Here is a 20,578-nt window from a genome sequence, read left to right on the forward strand (position 1 = left end):
CAGACACGGTGTGGTGGCAGACAGGGGGCTGTTTGGTTTGGAGTCCCGGTCTGGGAGAGCGAGGTGCAGTCTCTCCGAATCCCTTCATTCGTACCTTTTTATTGAGTGTCTACTATGTGCCAGGGAGGGCTGGGGTTTTCCGGGCTAAGGAGCCAGATTGGGCTGGTGGCCAGGGCATCGAAGGGTTAAATTCCGAGCGCACCAGGGGGGTGGGGGTAGTGGAGTCTCCCCTAGGAAGAGCCTCCTCCCTCCGGAAACCCGGGCGGGCGGGCGCGGAGAGCTTGGGCAGGGCTGCCCCGCTGGCGCGCAGCCGCCCCCGCGCCGTGCAGCCCCCTCGCGCCCCGGGAGCAGCAGCTCTCGGGTTACAACAAAGGGGGCTGGAGGCCGGGCCAGCGGCGGGGGCCGCCTGCGGGGAAGGGGGTGGGCCTGGGGAGGGGTTTGCCGCCCCGCTCGGGTTAAAAGTCCGCGGGCGACTGGAGCGCGCGGCTTCCTCCCCTCGGGGCTCGCCTTGGCCGGCTCGCGGAGAACTCTGCTAGGCGGCTCCTCTCCGACCCTGGGCTCAGCGGCGACCCCACCGGCGCAGATAGAGGCCCCCGTGGAGAGCGCAACCCGGCCCAGCCACAGCCACCCCGGACCCCTGCTGCCAAGTAAGGGCGCTTCTCGCGCCGGGCTCCCCGAAGCGGTTCGTGGGAAGGCGGGCACCGGTGCGCGGGTCTCCAAGCTCCGCACCCCGCCGCCTCTCGGCCGTGCTTGGGGTTCTGCGGGAGCGCAGCGGCGGGAAAGGACGTGCAAGCCGACGGGCCCCACTCCGGCCTGGGCGGCCCCACCCAGCCCTACTTCATTGGGACCGGGCAGCTGGGTTCTCCCCCTCCTCGCCCTGGAGTCTCGGTGCGCGCTGGGTCCCTTGGAGGGTGCAGCATGGAGCCATGGGTGCTGGGGGCTGAGCCTCTGGACAGATCCTGAATTTGGGGGTGTGGAGCGCGGGAGCCGGGGTTGCCCACGGAGCTGTGGCTTTGGGGGACTGGGAGCGCGCGGGGCTTGGACGCGTCGGGGTAAGGGGCTCTAGGAGGAGAGGTGCGGTCCGCACGCCGGAGACGCGTTCTCAAGTCAACCCTGGTGTGTCCGGGGACCTGGGACCCTGTCCCGCTGTTATTCCCCGTAAGACCCTGGAGTCGGAAGGAACCAGCGCCGGCGAACCTCTTGCCGTGCGCGCCGAGTCGCCCGGGTACAGTTTATTCCGGTCTTACGCAGCGACCCCGGTGCCTGTAACTTTTATGCCGGCGCTTGGCCCACTGCGCCCCTCTCCCCAGCCAAAGTCTGCGTGCTCCAGGTGCCGCTGTCGTGAGGGCCGGAACAGAGTGATTGGCTGAAAGCAAGGCGGTCCCTTCCTTCTCCATCGCTGTCCACTCCGCCCCAACAAAACCCTGCGAGAGTGCGGAGTGGGGAGGGGGGCTGCGGGGGGCGGAGGGGACCGAGCTGGAGTCCCGAGGGAGCTGTATTGACGGGCAGAAACCTGGCCGCAATGAGCTGCAGTCCTTGATACTTGCGGAGATCTTAAAATCGGTCCACTCATTGCCTTGTGCACGGGAGGAACACTACAGAAGTTTAAAGCCAGGGGTTAGCGAGTATGGGATTCAAACCCAGGTCCATCAGGCCAGGCCCCTCCTCACCACCCACAGCTGGCCCGTGTGCCCTGGACTCCGGAAGCTCGCTTGCCATCCTTGGGGGCTTTTTGTAGTTATTTATGTTGTGTTGTGTTATGAGGCCAATGAGTGACTCACTGGGATCCGGGGTCGGGGGTCCCTAGTACCTACCCCTGGGGTGACAAAGTGCACGCACCCCAGGGCTCCTGGCAGCTCTCAGGGCCCCTCCCTCCCCTGGGGATTAGGTCTGAGAGGGCCTCTCCGTGTGTGCATCTGCTTGTTTCCCAGTGACTCACTTAGTCATTGAGTGAAGAAGCCAAATATGGAACTCGAGTCTGCAGAGAGAGCATGCTTTGGTGGCTGGCCGGACTCTGGGTGCTTCCCAGGCAGGGGCTTGTTCAAGTCACTGGCGTTTACCTCCTTCCCCGCCCCCTACTCCAACACCCTCCCTCCTTCCTTTCCTGGTCTCTCTTGGCCCCTTCCCAAGTCCTTGTCCTCTGACCTGTGGGTGACCAGAGTGGAATGGCCTGGTGGGGGAAGCAGATTTTCCATGCTCCGGACATGCTCGTCCGTGGAGCTCATGTCCCAGAAAATTCTGCATCATTTATTTAAAATATTTCTTACTCCCAACAAAATTTCAGAAATGTGCATCCAAGTTGACAGAAGGGATAATGAGGTACTTAAAAATGTTTGTGAAAAATGGAATGAAGAGATACGTTAGTTTGGTACCAAAAAAAAATTTTAAAATTTGTGCATACAAGGGGGTCTTTAAGAAGTTCATGAAATGCATCTGATGAAAAACTGCATGGATTTCAAATTTTTACACCAAGGCCTATCTTTTGATTCCTTTCTCCAAAAATGTTTGAAGTGCCTTCCACTGAGATTCAGTGGCTCTGAACAAGTTGCCACATTAAACATCATCTGTCCCTTGGCTGTGTGCTCATACCTTAAGGCAAATGCCAGATGTGTCCTGTCATGCCTGCATATTTCACTATCTGATGTTGCTACATCTAAGAATTGAATCAGGATTCTTTGATACCATCTCTCTTCTTTAAATTCCCCGACCTTCCCCCCAGATGTTTTTTTATAGTTCATTTAGAAGGTCTGTTGATTTGTAGAAATTGTTGCATTCCTGCTGTATTGTTTGTTAATTTTTTTAAAGATTTATTTAAGTCAGAGGCCTCCAGCCAGAGTGGCCTGGAAGGAGATTAGGCTTCACTTTTTTTTTTTTTTTTAATGAAACAGGTAGATATTTATTTATAAGGCAGAGTTACAGAGAGGTAGAGGCAGAGGTGAGGAGAGTGAGAGAGCTCTTCCGTCTGCTGGTTCACTCCCCAAATGGCTGCAACGGCCAGAGCTGAGTCGATCCGAAGCCAGGAGCCAGGAGCTTGTTCCAGGTCTCCTACGTGAGTGCAGGGACCCAAGCCCTTGGGCCGTCTTCCACTGCTTTCCCAGGCCATAGCAGGGAGCTGGACTGGAAGAGAATCAGCCAGGACACGAGCAAACTCCCATATGGGGTGTTAGCGCCACAGGTGGAGGCTTAGCCCACTGTGCCATAGCACCGGCCCCATTAAACCACTTTTCTTTCCACTAAAGCCTTTGATTCCTACGATGTCTCAAACAACGTCTCACTCAAGAGTGAGGGTGTTTCTGAATTCATTTATGGCTGAGGAAGGAAGCAAACAGATAAGCTGCCTCTACGGCCCAGCTAGTGACCGATGGAGCCAGGGTCTAAGCCAGCCTCCTTGTTCCTGGACAGCAGTGGTTTTTAGCTCGCCCTCTGTGATGCTCGTGGAATAGCAGCTGCTCCCTGAAGAATTCCTCTGGGCTCGGCCTTCCTCCTGAGTGGGTCACTTCCCATACACCTGCTGTCAGAATTCCCTGGGTGACTGTTGAGTAGTTGGACATTAGGTGCTTGGGATAAATGAGCTGCGAGGTTGAGAAGCCTGGCTTGCTTTCTCCACTTATTGTAAAACCGTGAGAAAGCCATTCACCCGTCTGGGGCATCTGAAGGAGGGAGCATTATCCATTCCCCTTCTGCAGTCCAGGTCTCAAAGTTGGGTGGGGCAGGCTTTTAGCCGGGCATTGAAGATGCCTGTGACCTTGCGTTGGATCATTCAGTCCCTGGCCCAGTTCTGGGCTGCGGGCTTTTGGATTAGGAGAGTAAACCAGTTGGATAGGAGATACCTGTCTCCATCTTTCTCTCTCTCTCTCTCTCTCTCTGCTCCCTCCCAAACACATAAATAAGTAGGACGAGACAAACGACTGTACCTGGAATTCCCACAAGAAACAAAGTCCCCAGAGGGAAACCTGGTGGGGATGAATCATCACCCCTCTGGGGGCACTGCCTGGGTGATCTGCACACCAGTGTCCCCCGAATCCAAGACAGGGAAAGGGAGCAGAGGCACAGGGTTCCCGTGGAAGTCCTTGGTTTAGGGAACAATTCTGTTTATTCCGCCATTGATAATGGGGATATACGAGGGGGCCTCCAAGAGTTTGGGGGACAGTGGAATCAAAAGTCAATGGATGTGCATTTTCCAGATCCTTTGGGGACCCCTGCATTGCACAGCACCAGAGCCTTTTGCTTTTGGCACCTGCCCAGTATAGGTTTCTTTGCTTTCAGGATGGGGTGATAAGGAGCAACTTTTACAACTTGTTAGTGAAATTCCCTGGATCAGAACCTCCCTCCTTGGCAGGCTGCTTGGGAAAGGGACTCTCTGGTGCTGCTGTGTTTGTTGAGCTGGGAGTGGCCAGACCTCCCACAAACAGCCAGGCAGGGGCGGGAAGCGGGTGCATGGGTGCCCTTGCTGACCTGCAGGAACTCAGAAAGGACAAAGCATTCACCTTAGCCAGCAGGCTCTTTCCCTGGGGCTGCAATGTCTGAATGGTTGCAACATTGCTCCCTTCTGGGGCAGCCTGGGGAGCCTTGGGAGGAAGGGCTTCTGCCTCCCAGGGGCTGCGGGGGCTTCAAGAAGGGCAGCCTGTAATGAGCATTGTTCATCTCCCTCTGGAGAAAGCCTGTGTGGCAGTCCCACCCCACCTCAGCTGAAGTGGCCGCAGCCACCTGCTCCCAGGCCCATAGAACCAGCAGACCTGGAAGTCGTGGGCTACAACAGATGGAAGGGACAAGCAGAGTCCCACAGAGATGCCACAGCAGCTGCGGTCTGTGCAGAACTTCAACAGTCTGTGGAAAACTGGAAGGAGACTTAAATTAGCTTTATTTTGCTGCAAAACATTTCGAAATCCATGCATAGTTTTCTTCTTAATATGCATTTTCTGTGAACTTTTTGAAGACCCCTTGTGTGCACAGATCTGAATGTTTGGCACCCAAATAAACTTTTTGCATTTCGTCTTCCTCACTGAGCTTTTGTAAGTCCTCCCCTCCTACAACCGAATCTTCTGTCTCCAACCTTGTCTGGGGTGAAGCGAGGGCTGGAAACTGTTCATCCTGCTAACTGCACAGGTGTACTCCTGCCGTTGAACGTTGAACGTGGTGCGCGCGTATTTCCTCGTCCAGGACGTACCACTGGTCAGGAGCGCTGGCTGCTCTTCTCCCTCGGCCTGGCTCGGAAAATTCGCTGAGCCCCAGGACCACTCGCTGAGCCCCAGGACCACTCTCTCAGGACAGCCGCTTGCAGGAGGGTGATACAGCACAATGATGACAGCGTAGATGAGATTTCGGCCCAGAGTTTCCAGCAATTGCTTGCACTTCCCTTGGCAGGAATAATGATAGCGGGAACGTTGTGGGCGGGGGGTGGGGTGGGATAAGGATGTCAGAGCAAGAATTAATCAGCAGACAGTGAGGTTGTGGTTAGGATCACAGTCCGTAAATTCCGCCCAGAGCTGTCGGTCCCGTCCTTGGGAGACCTGTAGCATCATGGTTCGTCACGGCGCTCTGTGCGAATGGCAGCGTGTGTTCTTGCTTTTTCGTTGCTGGGAGCCGTGTCAGACAAGCAGACGCAGCTGGCCTGCAGACGGCCTGCGGCCACAGCTCCGCAAGGTCCCCCTCAATGACTTGTCAGCATGCCATGGAGGGTGCGTGTCCCAGGAATCCTGGCGCTCGCCTGTGACGTGTGCACCTATGACTTCAGCCACTCTGTGCCTCGTGAACAGCCGCGTGCATGGTTTCTTTATCATCCTCCTTGAACTTGGATCTGCCACCTTCTCCCAGCTCCAGCCCCAGCCCGCCTGCAGCCTTGTCCTGCCCTACCCCTGGGTAAACACCCCACAGCTTTTCAGAGTGCCTGTGTGATTCCAAGATCCCCTAAGAAGATGTTTGCCTAGATATATTTCTAAAGCAAATGCGAAGATAAAATTGAATAAAATACATTTTTAAAGCAAACCTTTTTTTTTTCAAAGAATAATAATAGCTAGAAGAACACCGATCCTAAGTACATACCTGGACAGACTTTCTTAGGTCACTTTTTAAAGAATTTGGCAAAATGTACACAATGTACAGCTCTACCAGTTGAATCATTTTTACGTGTTCATTCGCATTGTTGTATAACTATCACCACCATCTAGCCTCAGAAGCTTTTCTTCTTCCAAAATGGGAACCTTGTACCCGTTAAGTTGTGGTTACAATTTTTATTTATTTCTCATTGTATTTGAAAACCAGAGAGGCAGAGAGAAACAAAGAGGTCTCCTGGTTCCCTCCCCAAATGCCCAGCACAGCCAGGCAGCCAAGAGCCCCCAGGTCCATCCGGGTCTCCCAGCTGGGTGGCAGGGACCCAGGTTCCTGAGCCACTGCCTGCTGTCTTCCGGAGTGCACATTAACAGGAAGCTGGAGTCGGGAACAGAGCCAAGACTGACAGCTAGGCGCTCAGCCATAGAGGCGGGTGTCTCGAGGGGCATCTTAACTGCTATGGCAAATGCCCACCCCTCGTTAAACACTGACTTCCCATCTCACCCTCCCCCAGCTCTTGGCCACTGCTGCTCTACTTCCTGTCTCTGAGCTTGACCACACTAGGTGTCTCCTGTAAAGAGAATCGTGTTTGTCCCTTTGTGTCTGGCTTGCTTCATTTAGATGTCTTTAAGGGTCTGACCATGTTGTAGCATCTGTCAGAATGTCTTCTGGTGTCATGCCCTTGAATGAGTATGGCACGTGTATTTATCCATTCATCCATTGAGAAACATCTGGGATATTTCCACCGTTTGGCTGTGGGCAACAATGCTGCTATGAACGTTGATGACAAATACCCATGATGGGTGAACTTTGACCAAGGGAATGTTGATTACAAATACCCATGATGGGTGAACTTTGACCAAGCGAACGTGACCTTGCAGCTACCACCTAGACCAAGAACGGAGCATTAGCAAGCCTGTGTGGATTTGAGGGTAAAGCAGGCGGCTACCTAAGTGCTACATAAGTAGAGTTTTAAAAGTTAATTAAGGCCGGTGCCACAGCTCAATAGGCTAATCCTCCGCCTGTGGCGCCGGCACACCGGGTTCTAGTCCCGGTCGGGGTGCCGGATTCTGTCCCGGTTGCTCCTCTTCCAGGCCAGCTCTCTGCTGTGGCCCGGGAGTGCAGTAGAGGATGGCCCAAGTCCTTGGGCCCTGCACCCCATGGGAGACCAGGAGAAGCACCTGGCTCCTGCCTTTGGATCAGTGCAGTGCACCGTCCGCAGCGGCCATTGGAGGGTGAACCAACAGCAAAGGAAGACCTTTCTCTCTGTCTCTCTCACTGTCCACTCTGCCTGTCAAAAAATTTTTTTTAAAAAGTTAATTAATTGGGGGCCAGTACTGTGACATAACGGGTAAAGCTGCTGCCTGCAGGGCTAACATCCCATATGGGCGCCGGTTCAACTCCCAGCTGCTCCACTTCTGATCCAGCTCTCTACTCTCTGCCTGGAAAGCAGTAGAAGATGGCCCAAGTCCTTAGGCCCCTGCACTTCTGTGGGAGACCCAGAGGAAGCCCCTGGCTCCTGGTTTTGGACAGGTGCAGCTCCAACCAATTGGTGAGTGAACCAGTGGATGGAAGACCTCTCTCTCTTTCTCTCTCTCTCTCTCTCTGCCTCTCCTTCTCTCTTTGTATTAACTCTGACTTTCAAATACATAAATAAATTCTTTTAAAAAGTTAATTAAATTGAAAGGTAGAGAGAGAGACGGAGAGAGCTCTTTCGTCCATTGATTCACTCCTCAAATGTCCCCAACAGCCAGGACTGGACCAGGCCAAAGCTGGGAGCCAAGAACTCCAACTGGGTCTCCCACGTGGGTGACGGGGGCCCAAGTATTTGAGACACCATCCTCTGTCGTGTATCCTCCTGGTGTGAAGTGCTGTCTCGTGGTCGTTTTCATTTTCATCTGCCTGGTGATTACTGATACTGAGTGGCTTTTTGTGTGCTTACTATCCACTGGTGTATTTTCTCTGAAGTAGTGTCTTTTTTTTTACTTGGCTATTTTTATTATTGAATTGCCAACATTTTTATGCATTTTGGATACTGAATCCTTATCCAGTACACAGGTAACAGATGTTTTCTTCCATTCCATGGCTTATTGTTTTTCTTTCATGAGAGTGTGTTTATTTTTTTTTTCTTCTCCAGTTTGATTCACATTTACTCAGCATCTATTCTGTGCTGGTCACAGGGGATCCAGCAATGCAAAGATACTGACACCCTCCCTCCTGGGGGTTCATGATCCCAGGAGGGAGCTAGACACGCCAACAGAAGATAACACGGTAGACTAAGCACACTAAGTCACCCCCATCAGTGCTGCCTTGGTTTGTGAGGCAACTCGAGAGTATCTTTTTAAAAAAGGAAAATGTCTTTTTAAATTTATTTCTCTTTATTTGAAAGGCAGAGACAGACAGACATAGAGATCTTCCGTTCACTCCCTAAAAGTGCACGACAGCCAAGGCCAGGCAAGGCCGGAGCCAGGAGCCCAGAACTCAATCCAGGTCCCCCAGACAAGTGGCAGGGACCCAGGTACTTGAAGCATCACCGCTGTCTACCAGGGTGCTTACTAGCAGACAGCCAGAACCCAGAGCAGACCGGAACTCTGATACAGGATGCTCACCTTCCAGGCAGCATCGCACTGCTGTGCCGAACGCCCACTCCTTGACACTGTCTTCCATACACACAAGTTTTTGTTTGTTTGTTTTTTGGACAGGCAGAGTTAGACAGTGAGAGAGAGAGAGAGACAGAGAGAAAGGTCTTCCTTCTGTTGGTTCACCCCCAAAATGGCCGCTATGGCCGGTGCACTGTGCTGATCCGAAACCAGGAGCCAGGTGCCTCCTCCCGGACCAGGACTAGAACCCGGGGTGCCGGTATGACAGGCGGAGGATTGGCCTAGTGAGTTGTGGCGCCCGTACGCACAAGTTTTTAATTTGTATAAGGTCCAACTTGCATATTTTTCCTTTGTTACCTGTGCTTGTGGCGTCTTATCTAAGAAATCCTCGCCAGAGCCAAGACCATGAAGACCTGCCCCTGCGTTCTCTTTAGTTTTAGCTTTCACATTTAGGTCCTTGGTGGTTTTGGATTAATTCGTGTCCATGGTGTAGGGCCACGGTGCAGCCTCATTCTTTCGCGAGTGGCTGCTCAGCTATTCCAGCACTGTTCTTTCCCCCACTGGCCAATGTTGGCGTCCTCATCCGAATCAACTGACCTTGGACGCGAAGGTTTATTTCTGGACTCCCAGCTCTGCCCCATTGATCTCTGTGTTTTTCCTTATGTCCGATCCATATGGTCTTGATTTGCAGTGCGTGTTGAGACCAGGACGTGCGAATCCTCTTACTTTTTGTCTCGGCTGTTTTGGATCCCTTGCAATTCCACATGCGAGTTAGAATCAATCAGCTTGTCAATTTCCTCAAAGAAACAGGCTGGGATTCAAATAGGGATTGGGTTAAGTCTTATGCTCTGTTTATTTAGGCAATGTTTTCTAGTTTCCAGAGCCTGCATTTTCCATTTATTTTGTTAACGTTACCCCTACGTGTGTGTTGTTTCCCTTTTTTGTTGCTACTGTAAATTGGATTGCTTGCTTTTTTTTTTTTTTTTTTTTTTTTTTTTTTTTTTTGAGACAGGCAGAGTGGATAGTGAGAGAGAGACAGAGAGAAAGGTCTTCCTTTTTGCCGTTGGTTCACCCTCCAATGGCCGCTGCGGCCAACGCATCTCGCTGATCCGAAGCCAGGAGCCAGGTGCTTCTCCTGGTCTCCCATGCGGGTGCAGGGCCCAACCACTTGGGCCATCCTCCACTACCTTCCCGGGCCACAGCAGAGAGCTGGTCTGGAAGAGGGGCAACCGGGACAGAATCCGGTGCCCCAACCGGGACTAGAACCCGGTGTGCCGGCACTGCAAGGCGGAGGATTAGCCTGTTAAGCCACGGCACCGGCCTTGGATTGCTTTTTTAACTTCATTTTTAGGATTCTTCACTGAAGGCGCATAGAAGCACAGTTCACTGTTGTGCATCGGTCTTGTATCCTGTAAGACTCCTTCTCAGTTCTAACAGGCTGTAGTAGATTCCTTGATCTTTCTTGCATACGCATGCGAGTCTGTTCTCAAACAAGGTGTATTTCCGAGGTGCGTGTGTGGTGTGAGAACAGGAAACGGAAAGTGCAGAGGCAGGGCGTGTGAAGCAGGTGGGCTCACCTGCACACAGGTCAGAGTGGCCAGAGCTTGGGGGAGCAGGTGGAAGCTGTGTGTGCCGCGGAGGCATCCTGCCACTCAGAAGTGACGTGAGACCCGTGCCAGTGACACGGATCAACTCCAGCAGCAGCTGGGAAAGCCTGCCTCCCTGGAGGAGCAACAACTTGTGGGACTCTGTGCGGATGTCCCTACTGTGTAGATGCCGTCATCTTGATGGTGACCCAAGTCCAGCTGGCAGGGTGCAGCCGAGCCAGGCCAGCAGTGGTGATGTGGCAGCTGGCACCTGCTGCTTCTGCTCACGGGGTTTCTGGGTGGGAGCCTGGGCTGGAAGCGACAACAGAATCCCAGATCTTGCACACTTAACGAACTTTGGAGCCGTGCTCTTGCTCCACCCTCCACGCCCCTCCCATAGCCAGGCATTTCCAGACAAGCTGAGGATGTGACCGTGGCCTCTGTGCCAGCTGCGCCTGCTCTTGCTGGTCCTTCTGAGTTTGGCTGTCGTGTGATGAGCAAAGACCTGAAGAGTGGATTTGCTTGGCTGAGTGCTCGGCTGGGCCACTTCTGGGGATACAAAGGTGACCAAAGCCATGGTGGGTGCTGCGGTGACACATGAGCCCTGCCCAGGGCACAAGGCGAGCTTTGCAGCTTAGACACCGAGCTCAGGACGTGCCTCCCTGGCCCCTTTGTTGGATCGTCGCTTAGACTGGTTTGTGCACCTCCATCAGCTCCCACCAGTTGTCGGAGTGCCTGCTGCCTGCCTGCCTACCTCCGTGTCTGGGCTGGACCAAGCCTCTGCACCCCTCCTCCAGGAGCCCCGGCCCTGGACCTGCCAGGGAGAGGACTGCCCACCCAGTTTGCATGCCTTTCCGCACCTTGTTCCTGGCTTCTGTGCTCCCCTGCCTGGTGTGGACGTTAGCATCCCCTTCAACGTGGCGTGGAAACTCAGGCCCGTGTCACTAGGGATGGCCAGTTCTGAGACCAGTGTGTCTGAGAGTGTGTGGGGTGGTGAGGTCCTGTCACCCCCACGGCCGCTTAAGAGCGTCACTTGGTGGAGTGAGCCCTCTTTTGCATTTCACCCAGGTGATTGCTGACTGTCATAGCTACGACGCAGTCAGCGTGAGTGATGAGTGACGGACCAGGCACTGTGCTGGGTACTTTACACTCTCAGGTCCTCTCCTGACTGCAGGAGGCAGATTTGAACCTGAGACCACTCCCTGCACTGGTTCTTGTTCTTCTGTATATTGTGTTACCCCTCTGGCAATCCAGGTAGGAGGGAGGGGTGGGAGCCTGTTTGCCTTGGTCAGTTTCTCCGTGGTGGCTAAGCAGATTGTGCACTTCCGGGTCCCCTTCTGTCTGTCCAGACGAGATGTGTCTCTTGTGGTCGTGATCCGTTTGGCCTTTGCCTGCTGATCCAGTCCAGGGGGCTGGCTGTCATGGGCACATTTCAAAGTGTTTGAAATCCTACCTTCAGCCTCCCCAGGAAGCAGCCTGGTCAGAATGAGTTTCCAGCCACAGCCAGAGCTGGACTGCGGGAACCCCAATTGGTCACAACAAATTATGCCAACAAAGGTTTCTTTTTAGAGGCTGAAAAATATTCAGCTTTGTGTGCCTACCTTCTCGCCATCTCCCTGTGCCCTGACCATTCCTGCTGCTGTGTGGCCAGAAATAGACGAGACTGGGGTGGAATCCTTGGCCGGGGGCCAGAGGGAGCCGCTCTGGCCAACGCGGGCGTGAAAGTCTCCATTCTTGTCTGGGTGGCTCAGAGAGGCACTCTCACCCCACCGCTTCCCTCATCTTGTGGGCACGCCCCCTTCACCCAGGACAGCCTCCCTGCACTGAGGAATGTCTTCCCTGGGGACCAGAGGCAGAGCCTGGCTGCAGCTGGGAGGGGCGCTTAATCCCGGGCAGGGGGAGGGTGTGGTGGAGCAGGCAGCTCCCAGGCCAACTAGTGGCAGAAAGGTCAAGAGAGGCATTCTCTCTGGGTAAAGGAATTCAGCGGAGCTTGGAGAGAGGGGGAGGATGATGGCGGGGGCGGGGGTGGGGTGGCTGGGGTGGCCGCAGTTGGGAGCAAGTGCCCTCTGCCTACACTGTGGCTACTGCTGAGAAGCGCATGGTTTTGATGCAAAGCTGCACATTCGGGCAGGCAGGGCCCTGTTGCTGGGAGTCCCAGAGCTCAAGAGGTGGAGTAAGAACTCCCTGGGGCCCTGGGTGGAGGCCTGCTGCAGGAGCATGCTATGCCCCGGGTGTTTGTGTAGGTGGAGGGGCTGGTTAGGAGGATCAGGTTGTATACGTGAGTTAGAAAAGCCAGAAGCGTGGTGGCCACGTCCAGCGTGTTCCCCTTGTCTGTGTGTGACCAGGACGTGCTGTTGCCATTGGCAGGAACAGTGATCCTCTTCGTTTTTGCTGCCTAGGGCTCACAGGGTGTCCCTGTGCGTTATTTGGGGGCGCAGTCGGGTGTCTGTGGGGTTGACCTGTTGCTTAGGCGCTCAGGAAGTCAGCAGCCACCTGGCTGTCCCACCTGTATGCTTACACAGGTGAGCGCCCTTCTTCAGACGGAAGGCACATGGCAGTCTTTACTTTTCCTTGTTGAGCAGCGTTGGTTTGAAGTGGAATAGACCTTCCAAAGCATTTTCAAATATTGATCAGCGATGAGTGCAATGCCACTCCTGAAATAACAGAAACAGGGATTATTCTGGATTGTACTAGAAAGTTCCTAGGGACAGCAGATGCTTCAGGGCCACAGACATCCTCCAATGAATGACATCTGCCAGACGATTGAAATCACACTTTCTTGATCAACTCAGAAACCTGGGCAGGGGTGGGGGTTAGAACCTCTTTCTGCCTCTGGCCACACCCACACCCCCGACTTCCAGCAAAAGCAATCAGCATTGGTGGACGTCACCCTTCTGGGCCCAGAAAGAACCACCTTAGCTGGGCCTGGGTGCTCCCAATTCCCAGATGACTCTTGGGGACATTAAAGGGGAAAACTGAAATGCCAAGACAGATGTTCTGTGCAGCAGTTACGAAGATGTTGCTTCCGGTGTCCAAATCCCATGTCGCAGAACTGGGTCCTGGCTGTACTCTGGAGTCCAGATTCCTACTAATGCACACCCTGGGAGGCAGCAGGGATGGCTCAAGTGTTTGGGTCCCTGGCACCCACATGGGAGACCCAGATAGATTGATTTCCCAGCTCCCAGCTTTGCTTGACTTAGCCCCAGCCATTGCAGGCATTTGGAGAGTGAACCAAAGGATAGCATCTCTGTCTCTCTCTCTCTCTCTCTTCCAAATAACTAAAATTTTAAAATAAAATATATGCATTATAATCAAGCTTCAGTAGAAAAAGGGATAAAAGACATGAAGGTACAGTCTCCAAAAAAAAGAAATCCAGATGCTCAAGTAAGTTTGGAGAGAAAAAGCGCTTAAGCTCACTAGTAATAAGAAAAATGCTCATTAGGGCAAAACATCCTTTTTTGCTTATGAGGTGAAGGAAAGTTTGGAAAAGTGGTTATACCAGAGCTTTTAGGGCTTGGGGAAACGTTCATACTGCCAGCTGAGACATAAATTGGCATAGTCTTTCTGGAAGGCAGTTAACACAATTTTGAAACGTGTTGACTTTTTATATACCCTTTGACCCAGCAATTTCACTTTCAGGAATTTATTGCAAGACTGTGGAAAGTTTCAGCTGCAAGGATATTCATTCCAACAATTTTTACAGCAGTGCAAACATGGGAAATGTGATTATGATATAGCCATATGATTGAATACTATGTAATAAAAACTCTGTTACAGAATAGCCCGTGTGGCCTAATGCTTCAGTCTACTACTGTCCAGTGTGAAAAGCGGTTTACAAAGCAACATGTAGAAAAGGACTCCAAGGTTTTTTTTTTTTTTTTAATTTATTTGAAAGAGTTACAGAGAATCAGAGGCAGAGAGAGAGAGAGAGAGAGAGAGAGAGAGGTCTCTGTCCACTGGTTCACTTCCCAAATGGCCACAATGTCCAGAGTTGTAGCAATCCAAAACCAGGAGCCCGGAGCTTCTTCCAGGTTTCCCACACGGGTGCAGGTCCCAAGCACTTGGGCCATCCTCCACTGCTTTCCCAGGCCATAGCAGAGAGCTGGATCAGAAGTGGAGCAGCCGGGACTGGAACCAGCACCCATATGGGATGCCGGCACTGCAGGCGGTGGCTCCACTTGCTACACCATAGCACCGGCCCCAGGACTCCAAGTTTTAACTTGGAGATTCTGTACAGGGGTAGGCATTTGGCACAGCAGTTCCATGCCGGTTGGGCTGCTCAGATCGATACTGGAGTACTTGGGTGAGAGTCCCAGCTCCGGCTCCTGACTCCAGCTTCCTGCTGAACATGTACCCTGGGAGACAGCAGTGATGGCTGCCACATGTGTGGCAGGCCTGGACTGGGTTCCCAGCTCCCTAGCATGTGAGGGGTGAGCCAGCAAATGGGAACTTTCTCCCTCTCTCTCTCTTTATCTATGTCTCTGCCTCTCAGATAAAAAAATTTAAAAATTTTTAAAATATCTACCCAATAATTTCGATAATGGTTGCCTTCAACAGTGCTAGTGCAAGTCATTTTCTTCCATTTACTTGTTTTGACTTTCCAGCTTGTCTCACCAGCTTGTAGAGCTTTCACAATGAAGACCAAAACAATCATAGAGTTATTTTTAAGAGAGAAGCATCTGTGTCTAATATGTTACAATCCCCGGAGGAGGGAGTGGGAGAAGGGTCCAGTGGAAGAATGATTCAGGAACCCTCTTCCAGGGGAGATGTGGGAACTGAGCTTGGAGCAGCCCCACAGAGTGGAGAACCCGAGAAGATGGGTGGGGTGGGGCAGTTCGTGCTCATGAATATGCAAACCTGGAGGTGAAGATTTTTTTACAAAATGACAAGGCTGCATGGTTTGGAGACAGGATTAGAGGCACTGCAAGCCTCACAAGCACTCAGGTTGGTAGGGGTGGTACCAAGGGGAAGGCAGGTGCGGGCTGGGGGCAGGAGAGCATCGTGGGGCGGGCGCTGCCCCAGCCAGCCTGCAACCACATTGGGGCTGGGCATGCGCTGCCTGTCTGTGCAGCCTTGGGCAACTCGCTGAAGCTATGTGTGCCTCAGCTTCCTCCTGAGGGTGACAGTGGTGTCAGGGCACCCAGTGAGTTCAAACGTTCTGGTGCATGGTCCCCCCTTATCCCAGGGGGCAGGTTCCGGGGACCCCCAAGGAAGCCTGGGACTGCAGGTAGTGCCCGATCCACACTCTGGCTTCCCTGTGCATCCTTACCCACGATCAAGTTTAGTTCCTAAATTAGGCACAGTAAAGGGTTAATGATAATAAACCAATGATAAATAGAACCATTCTTTTCTTAAAGATTTCCTTCTTTCTTTCTTTGAAAGACAGTTACAGAGAGAAAGGGAGAGAGACAGAGAAAGGGAGATCTTCCATCTGCTGGTTCGCTCCTGAAATGGCTGCAATGGCCATTGCTGGGCCAGGCAGAACCCAGGAGCCTAGAACTCCATCCGGGTCTCCCACCTGGGTGGCAGGGACCCAAGCACTTGAGCCATCTTCTCAGGCATATTTGCAGGGAGCTGGATCAGAAGTGCAGCAGCCAGGACTTGAACCTCTTACAGGATGCTGGAGTTACAGGTGGCAGCTTAACCCACTGTGCCACAATGCCAGCCTGAAAACAGAACAGTTCTAATACAAGTACGTGAAGGTGGTCTGTCTCAGAGTGTCTTCTTACCCATACTCTCCTTCTTCTGACACAGATTTCTGTTCCCTTCCTCTCAATGTCATGGGTACGAGACACACATTCTTACTGTAGCTATTAGCAATCTTGGCGTGTGGTGTTTTCTTATTGACAATTCACTTTCACTTAAAGGAAGTGCTTATGGCTTCTCTTTGGATATCTGAATCATTGGCATCACCACTCCTGTACTCTGGCACCATTGATTAGCAGGTAAATTAGGAGCTACTTGAACAAAAGCGCTGGCATCAGCCAGGATAAGCTGTTAAGTGACTAACGGGAGGGTAGTGCATAACTTGTGGCCCAACTGGACAAAGGGATGATTCACATCTTGGGTAGGACGGAGCAGGCTAGTATGTTTTTCATGTTGCTGATCAGAAGGGCACACGATTTAAACGTAAGAGTTGTCTGTCTCTGGTATTTTCTATTGAATGTGTTCGGATCACGTTAGACCACAGGTAATTGAAGCTGTCAACACGCAGTGCTCCAGAAAGACCCACGTGGGTTCAGCTACAGCAGGGCTGGCTGGATAGAGACTAATGGTAGGAGGTACATTTTCTTATCCATCACTTCTAAAAATGTGGAGGTTGTCTAGTTATGCCTTTATCATTGGTTTATGGCTTAAATTCTATGTGGCCAGACGTTTCTCTATCATTGGGTATGGGGGGCTTTGCTGCATGACCCGACTTGGGACCCTTTTTGGTAAATCTGCCATGTGTTCCTACGGTCAGTCTCTCCCCTGTAGTCCATGCATAAACCTGTATTTCCAACCCCCAGTTGGTTTCCATCTAGATTTAGCTACTCAGTTTCCCCATTCCGGATCCTTCAGCGCCTCTTAGGCAGCCAAACCAACATCTGGGATTCTTTTTCCTTTGGCCTTAAAAACTCCCTCCAGTATTCCCATCTTGTGGATCTGGTAACAAATTGCCTGCTTTTTGTTTGTCTGGAATGTTCTTTTGCCTTTGTTTTCTTCACCGGGACAGGTTCTGGGTTGACTGCTGTGTTGGTCACCCCATCAGGCTGTGCCCTGTTGGTCCCTTATTTGGTTCAGGAGCTAACAGCTGCTGTTCCTGCTCTTTCTGGGGGTGATGAACCTTTTCTCCTCGGGCTGCCTTCAGGATTTTCTCCTTTTTTTCTGGAGTTTCCCTAGCTGATTTCGATGTGCCCAGCAGTGGCTTCCTTTGCAAACTGTGCTGCCAAAGTTTGATATCTTCTGCCAGTTTGGGTAAATTCTTAGCCAAGTATTTCTCTCCCAGTTTTTCACCTGAGTATTTTCTCTCCTCTCCTTTGGGATATCGGCGATAGGCAGTGTAGGTCTTTCCAACAACTCTCTGCCCCTCGGAAAGCCTGGGCCACTCACAGCTTCCCACCTCCTCCTTGGCAGGCTCTGAACTTCAGTTTTGCTCTTTGCCATCCTGGCGGCTGCCTCAAGCGAAGCTGAGCTGCCCCACCCGGCGACCACTGCCTTGGAACTGGCAGGGGGAAACGCGGAGGGAGGCAAATGGGAGGCTCGCCCTGCCGCACCTCCCACCTCTCTGGACTCTTGGCTTCTGAGTCCTTGCTGCTTCTGCAGCTTCCCAGGGTCTGTAAATATAATATATATTATATATATATAATTACATATTATATATATAACAGAACAGATGCATGGCTCTTACAGAAATACAAAGATGTGGTTTCTGTCCCTTGGGACTTCGGGTCAGGAGGTAGAGCCAGATGTGGCACAAGCCAGATGTAAAGCAAAATGCCATTTTAACAGCATTGACCTGCACTAACTGCTACCCTGGAGTGTCTCCCATCCCCTCCCAGTCTTGCCTTGCTTCCCTAGAGAGGATGAACCCCAGCACCTGCCTCCTCTGCTCCCCAGGGTGTGGTTAGACCCAGAGGAGCCTGTGGCCATGAATGAGCTTCGACAGGAAGGAGACACGGCCAGGACATCACTAGTTGCTCAGGCGGTGGTGTGAGGGGCTGTCCCAGGGACCCCTCCACTCTCCGGCTTTGTTTATGGGTTAGTCCTGTGTGTGATGAGGATCGCAGGGTCTCCGGTGACACCAGCGGGCTTTTTGAAGCCTCTCATTTTGGCTGTCCCCCCATGCACTGGCGTCTCTGCCCCAGCGCCACTGTAGGGCACTGGGCACCACTGGCTGGACATTCCAAAGGGCAGAATACTGCCTGTCTCCAAGGCCTGTTATCCCATCGCAGGCAGCTCTGACTGTGGGAAAGGTACCTAATCCTTCCTTGATGTCACACGTCGGGAACTGTGGAGTATGGTTGGCTTACCTCTGTGCAGGTGGTTTAAAAAAATGCATGATGCATGATGCACCTTTAGCTTTCATCCGTTGGTCCTGGTTTTTCCCCCTGGGAGTCCCACATTTCACACTTGCAGCCCTTGTAAGATAGCTTCTTGCTGTCTGAGTTATGGAGGGACAAAACTCCCCTCCGTGCTCAGAGCAGGCAAGACAGGGCCCATAGCACGCCCTGGAGACAGGCACTGTGCAAGGGAAGGGAATTGCCTCCCCGGCATCCTTGGGTTCTTGGAGGGTGGAACCCGCCTCGGGGTGGCTCTGAGGCTGCGGCTTGCAGACTCAGTCCTGCTCAAGATGCACCCCGACCAGGAGGAGCAGGAGGGGCTTTGCCACGGACTCCTTCACTCGGTGGTCTCACTCGCTGGCGGAGCAGAGTGGAAGGTGTGATTGGAGCAGGAGACGTGCTGATGGAGTGGGAGGCCCGGGCCCGAAAACTGGTGGAGGAATCTTGGGGTGTGTGCACCGGAAGAGACCCTGCAGCGAGGTCAGCATGGGTGGGGAGCGGGGCTCAGGATGACACAGCCTGTGGGCAGCTGCCCTCCATTCTACCCGTAGCCACAGTCTACAGACCCTGCTTCCAGTTCAGCTAGAGGGTGTTCTGCTCCCTGCCGAGTGTCCTGCCCAGGGAAGCTTTCCAGTGATACCCGGAAGGCGGCCGGGCAAAAGAGGCCGGAGCTCGGGGACCCGCCTGGTGGAAACGGGAGTTGGGAGCGGAGGCAGGTTTGCGTGTGGGACGGGAGGAGCTGCACGCCCCAAGCCGAGGAGTAGGAAGTGGCTGGGGTGCCGTGTGGGTGTCCGAAGCCCCACGTGCCCGTCCTAACGCACCTGCTCTGTCTTTGCAGGAAGCACCTGCCGCCACTGAGCTGGCCCGCCCCGCCCAGGGCTCCTTCCGTGGGATCCTTCGGCCACCGCACGGGGATGGAGAGGCTGCTGGGCTCCTGTCCGCGCTGCTGCCTGGCTGTGCTCGTCCTGCTGCCCACCCTGAGCCTGGCCCAGTACGAGAGCTGGCCCTCCTCGCTCCAGTACCCCGAGTACTTCCAGCAGCCGGCCCCCGAGTACCAGCAGCCCCAGGTACCCTCGGACGTGGTCAAGATCCAGCTGCGCCTGGCCGGCCAGAAGAGAAAGCACAGCGAAGGCCGGGTGGAGGTGTACTATGACGGCCAGTGGGGCACCGTGTGCGACGACGACTTCTCCATCCACGCCGCCCACGTGGTCTGCCGGGAGCTGGGATACGTGGAAGCCAAGTCCTGGACTGCCAGCTCCTCCTACGGCAGAGGCGAAGGTAAAAGGCTCCGGGGCTCCGGTCTGGGCAGTGTCCCCTGTTGAGACCCAGGGCAGTCTCCCAGCAGCTCAGCCTGGGGCAGGAAGCTGTGGATGGTTTCCTGGTAGCCGCTGGCCGGTGCCGGTGTGGCTGTGGCCGGCAGGAAGGCAGGAGCGGAGGGGGGCTGGGAGGACCAGTGAGCAGCCCTCCTGATTTGCCTGGGCTGAGCAGGGAAAGTCTCTCCGCAAACCAGGACCCCTGCCACACCCCAGGTAGGGGTGACATCAGCTCACCCGGCCCCTGTGGGCCATGTGCCCTGCCTGGGGGCTCTGTCAGCACAGGGGCTGTCCTCCAAGTGGCTCCGAGGAGGGCTGACCTATCCAGCAGTGTGTTGTCCAGCCTCAGTTTCCCCAGCTGGAAACTGGGCTCTCAAGAACTCTGGAAAGTTTATTAGTCCATGTTTTCAAATGAGACGGTAGATAAGGGTGGAAGGTGGTTTCTTTTTTTTTTTTTTTTAAAGAAAAAACTTATTTACTTGAAAGGCAGAGTTACAGGGAGAGAGAGGGAGAGACAGAGAGAGGGATCTTCTATCCACTGGTTCCCTCGCCAAGTGGCTGCAATGGCCGGAGCAGGGCCAGGCCAAACCAGGAGCCAGGAGCTTCCTCTGGGTCTTCCACGTGGGTACAGGGGCCCAAGGACCTGGGCCATCCTCTACTGCTTTTCCCAGGCACATTAGCAGGGAATTGCATTGGAAGTGGAGCAGCTGGGACTCAAACTGGTGCCCATATGGGATGCCGGCATCACAGGGGGCAGTTTTACTCTCTACGCCACAACGCCGGCCCCTTAAAAAAGTTCATGGTCCAGAGTTTAGTGTTCCCCATCCCAGGGTTGGTAAAGCAAAGGCGGCTCCTCCATCGGGCTGGGCCTCAGCATGGGTCCGTCTGCTGCGCTAAAGACTGATGGGCTAATCCCATGCTGACTGTGTACGAATCACCAGAGGGGGTGAAACATGCAGAGTATCTCAGCCCTTAGCCGAGGTGCATGG

At 53.4% G+C, this 20,578-nt stretch overlaps 1 protein-coding gene across 1 annotated transcript in view; it reads left to right on the forward strand.

The window, feature by feature from the left end:
* The first annotated feature begins 477 nt into the window (after positions 1–477).
* The window catches only part of LOXL2 (lysyl oxidase like 2), an 80,026-nt gene continuing 59,925 nt past the window's right edge, over positions 478–20,578 (forward strand). The window contains exons 1-2 of the mRNA XM_062199373.1: positions 478–647; positions 19,115–19,554. Coding sequence (XP_062055357.1) covers positions 19,191–19,554 — 364 coding nt within the window. The 5' untranslated portion in view covers positions 478–647; positions 19,115–19,190. The remainder of the gene's footprint in view (positions 648–19,114; positions 19,555–20,578) is intronic.

This window comes from Lepus europaeus, chromosome 8 (genome assembly GCF_033115175.1).
Source record: "Lepus europaeus isolate LE1 chromosome 8, mLepTim1.pri, whole genome shotgun sequence".
Taxonomy (NCBI): Eukaryota; Metazoa; Chordata; class Mammalia; order Lagomorpha; family Leporidae; genus Lepus; species Lepus europaeus.